The sequence below is a fragment of the Gavialis gangeticus genome, unplaced genomic scaffold, assembly GCF_001723915.1.
Source record: "Gavialis gangeticus isolate Ggan-Ray unplaced genomic scaffold, GavGan_comp1, whole genome shotgun sequence".
Lineage (NCBI taxonomy): Eukaryota > Metazoa > Chordata > Crocodylia > Gavialidae > Gavialis > Gavialis gangeticus.
The window spans coordinates 41659395-41663618 of NW_017728994.1; the positions used below are offsets into that span (position 1 = coordinate 41659395).

Consider the following 4224-nt stretch of genomic DNA (forward strand, 5'->3'; position numbering starts at 1 on the left):
TATGTCTTGACTTTAAAAAAGCCTTTGATCTGGTATCCCATGATTCCCTTTTAGCAAAACTGGCTAACTGCGGCCTAGGCCTCACCATGATCCCCTGGCTGGGGAATTGGCTCTGTGGTAGGATCCAGGGGGTGGTGGTTGATGGAAGTCAATCATCATGGTGTCCTGTGACCAGTGGGGTCCCCCAAGGCTCTGTCCTTGGTCTATACTATTTAACATCTTCATTAACGATGTGGACATTGGTATCAGAAGTGGACTGGCCAAGTTTGCCAATGACACCAAACTCTGGGGTAAAGAATCCATGCCTGAGGACAGGAGGGCAATCCGGGCTGACCTTGACAGGGTGAGGAAATGGGCAGAGGAGAACCTGATGGTGTTTAACACTGAAAAATGCAAGGTTCTCCACCTTGGGAAGAAAAACCTGCAGCATCCTTATAGGCTCAGCAGTGCTACGGTGGCTAGCATTATGAACGAAAGGGACTTGGGGGTCATGACTGACCAGAAGATGAATGTGAGCCTTCAATGTGATACTGCTGCTAGTAAAGCAAGCAAAATGCTGGCTTGCATCCACTGATGCTTCTCATGCAAATCCAAGGACGTCATTCTCCCATTGTACTCAGCCTTGGTGAGGCCGCAGCTAGAGTACTGCGTCCAGTTTTGGGCTCCACAATTTAAAATGGATATGGAGAAGCCTGAGAGGGTGCAGAGGAGAGCCACGTGCATGATCAGAGGTCAGGAAAACAGACCTTATGAAGAGAGGCTGAGAGCCATAGGACTCTTCAGCCTGGAAAAGCGCAGGCTCAGAGGTGATCTGGTGGCCACCTATAAGTTTATCAGGGGTGCTTACCAGGATCTGGGGGAACATCTGTTCACCAGAGTGCCCCAAGGAATGACAAGGTCGAACGGTCACAAACTCTGCCATGACCATTTCAGGCTGGACATAAGGAAAAACTTCTTCACTGTCCGAGCCCCCAAGGTTTGGAATAGATTGCCGCCGGAGGTAGTTCAAGCACCTACTTTGAACTCCTTCAAGAGCCAACTGGATGTTTATCTTGCTGGGATCCTATGAACCCTGCTGACGTCCTGCCCGTGGGGCAGGGGGCTGGACTCAATGATTTTCCGAGGTCCCTTCCAGCCCTAATGTTTATGAAAGTCTATGAAATCTATACGTTCTGGGTTCTCCATTGAATTTCCAATGCAATACAGAACTCGTTTTTATATTCAATAACAAAAAGAGGGGAGGGAAGAAATGGCCAGATCCAAAGAAGGCCTATTTACTGGCCTATTTACTGGCCTATTTGCAAAATACTGCCTGGTTTAGCAGTCTTCTCTTGCTGTTTTCTAGAAAAACATGTAAGTAGGCATATTATAGAGGGAATGGGATATGTGTTAAAGACAATGACCACAGGATGGAAACTGTAATAAAAAAAATTGCATCATTGATAATATCCAGCTGTCCATGTCTTTTGAAACCTTTAATTGGCTGTTCACATTCACCTTCCTTTTACACATTTTCCTAAAGCAAATTTGTGGCTTCATCTACAGAAATAGTCAGAGGAAAATTCTTAAAAAAACAACCCCAACTGTTTTATCTTCCATTGTCACTTGGACGTTCCATTTGTCTTATTTTCCATTATTTTGTCATCACTCAAATTCTACAACATGGCCTTGTGTAGGCCACTACACTGTCAACTTGAGTTTTACTGATAACTTCCTGCTTTTATCTTCCTTCATCTGTTTGACTAGCCACCTTGGATTCCAGGTTTCCTGGTTGCATAATATTTTGGCTCATTTTTTTCACACATACAAAGAATTACTTTTTTTTACCTCTCAGACTCTTCTATGAGTTGACCAGTTCATGGTGCTATTGCTTAGAAAAAAAGCTAAATATATCTTATTTTTGAAGAGTCTGTAGACTTCCTCTAACTATCGGGTATCCAGATTTTTCTTTGTTTTTTAATACAACGTTATAGTTGTCAGTTCAAGTATTTTCTCTCTTCCTACTTCTCTTCCTTTGTTTTCCACTCAGTTAGCAGTTTTTCTTAGTGCCATAACCCAGTTTCATGACTCATAGTGCAAACAACTTTTACTAGTAGCATAACTGGGGGTGAGAGTTGGGGAGTGATTGGAGCAGTAGCCCGGGGCACCATGTCTGTTGGGCTGCTACCACAGCTGCTGAAGACTGCCCTGTTATATCTTTTCCCCTGTAACTTCTTTTTGAAACAAGTTTGCTTTGTCTTCAGATCTTTGACTCTTGCCCAGAAAGATGCATTTTTCTGTTCTTGTCATAGTGAGTTGCTTGCACTATGAGTCTGCATTTTTCTCTCTTTGATATACTTTTTTTAAATGATAATTTTAAAATATTTGACTTTGTTAAATAGATGAGGATACAGTCTGTAGTAATCCAGTAAAATGTTATATTCTGAAATGTTTTGTAATTTCATCATCGTTTTGAAAAAGTGAAACATCGTATTCTTTATTTAAACATTTCTTCTAAATTTCTCTTAAAAGCATTGTAAATGTCAGTGTACAACTATGAAAAAATTACGTAATTCTGTGTTCAGGGATATGAAAGCCGACTGAAGACAGAAGTTTCAGTGACAGATGAGGATCCTATTAGTGCACAGAGAATTAGTTCTGCCAACTTTATAAGGAAGGTATGACAAACACTGACATTATCCTGTTGACCATGAGAAATGACAAGCCTTTTCTTTTCATGTATAATGTAAGTCTAATGCTTCTGAAAGTGCTTAACATGCAGCATTAGAAAGTGAACAACAGAATACATGAAGCATTGGTATAGATTTCATTCCTTATTGTTAAAGCCTCAAAGCTTTTCTGGAGAGAAAGTGCAGTTTAGTTTTAGCATCTTCTTGATGGTAAGTTTCTTTCTGAGGCTTCTAGTGAGGGAGTCAATTGTGATGGTAGTTGTGTTGAGACAGATATATGTCCTCAACTGGATCATCCACTAATTTCATAGAGGACACTGAATATCAGATGGATGCTGACTGCTGTTCCCTACTGACAGGAAATCAACCAGTGACAGAGGGGAGAGACACCATGTTCCATTATCTGTACTGTACTGTTTGCAGTTGCAACAGAGTGACACTGTATAAGATCCCGACTAAGGAGTCAGTCCTGTATGGTGCTGATCAGTCAAGTCTGCTCAGCAACTGTTGAAGTAATACTACCCTACATACTTTAAAATTTAAAAGGTTGGCATTTTAATAGATATTATAGTTGCTGTCATATGGGAGTCCAGTAGTGTTGAGAATTTATACATTTTGGAGACAGGAAAAATATAACAAGGTGAACTTTAATTTTATTCTTCTCAGCCACTTATAATGGCAGTTTGTCAACATCCTTGCTTAAGGAGATATGGGTGAAGAATTTGTGCTTTTTGTTCCCAGGGGCCTTCAAATATCTAACCAAACCACCCAAACTGAGATTAAGAAGAGGTAATGTGCCCCACAGAATTGTCTCTGCCTCACTTCCTCACCCCCAAAATATGTGGCTCTCTAGGAGCATACTGGGCCAGATAAAGCCCATGGGCCATACATTTGACACTTCTGCTCTAAGGTGGCCTCCTTAGCCTGCCTTGCTTATTCTTTGCACTAAAAAAAAGAATAGCTATAACTTTCTTCCCTATTTCATTCCAGCCGTGATAAGTGCAGCGTAAGCAGCCTTGTGCAAACTAGCTAGCAGAAATCCTACCCTAGTCAGATCTCAGGCTCTATAGCATAGAGGACTATAATGGAGAGACCATGTATTTCATTTTTTAGATACCATCTTTTATTAAAAAATGCAAGTATTATTTTTGCAGATGAGAAAACAAACTATAAAGCAACTTGTCAAAATTAAGCACAGGTGTAATTTATCAGATATTGTGAGGGATTATGAAGAAATTATATCTATGAGGTAAGTACTTAATATTTAAGTCAGAAGAGTCTGAATTTGCATTGCTAAGTATATTGCTTTATTAATGTAAACTTTTAATTGATACGTTTTATAATATTTTTCATTTTTAGAGTGGCATATAAGGATTTAGTTATAAGACTCTTCCTCACTTCAATAGGTGTGGCTGGTCTTGAAAGTCTATGGAACATGTTAGGGTTTGTTTTTTAAATTGAACAAGGTGTTCCCATGGGGGAAGGGGAGGATGAGTGGGTTTTGAGAAGAGGGAGGTATGACTTGGAAGGAACAATAAGGGAGGAATAATCTCCT

At 40.3% G+C, this 4224-nt stretch overlaps 1 protein-coding gene across 1 annotated transcript in view; it reads left to right on the forward strand.

Moving 5' to 3' along the window:
- The window catches only part of LOC109287159 (coiled-coil and C2 domain-containing protein 2A-like), a 41895-nt gene that overhangs the window by 26632 nt on the left and 11039 nt on the right, over positions 1–4224 (forward strand). Inside the window, exon 5 of the mRNA XM_019502122.1 lies at positions 2565–2657. Within this exon, the coding sequence (XP_019357667.1) occupies positions 2565–2657 (93 nt within the window). The remainder of the gene's footprint in view (positions 1–2564; positions 2658–4224) is intronic.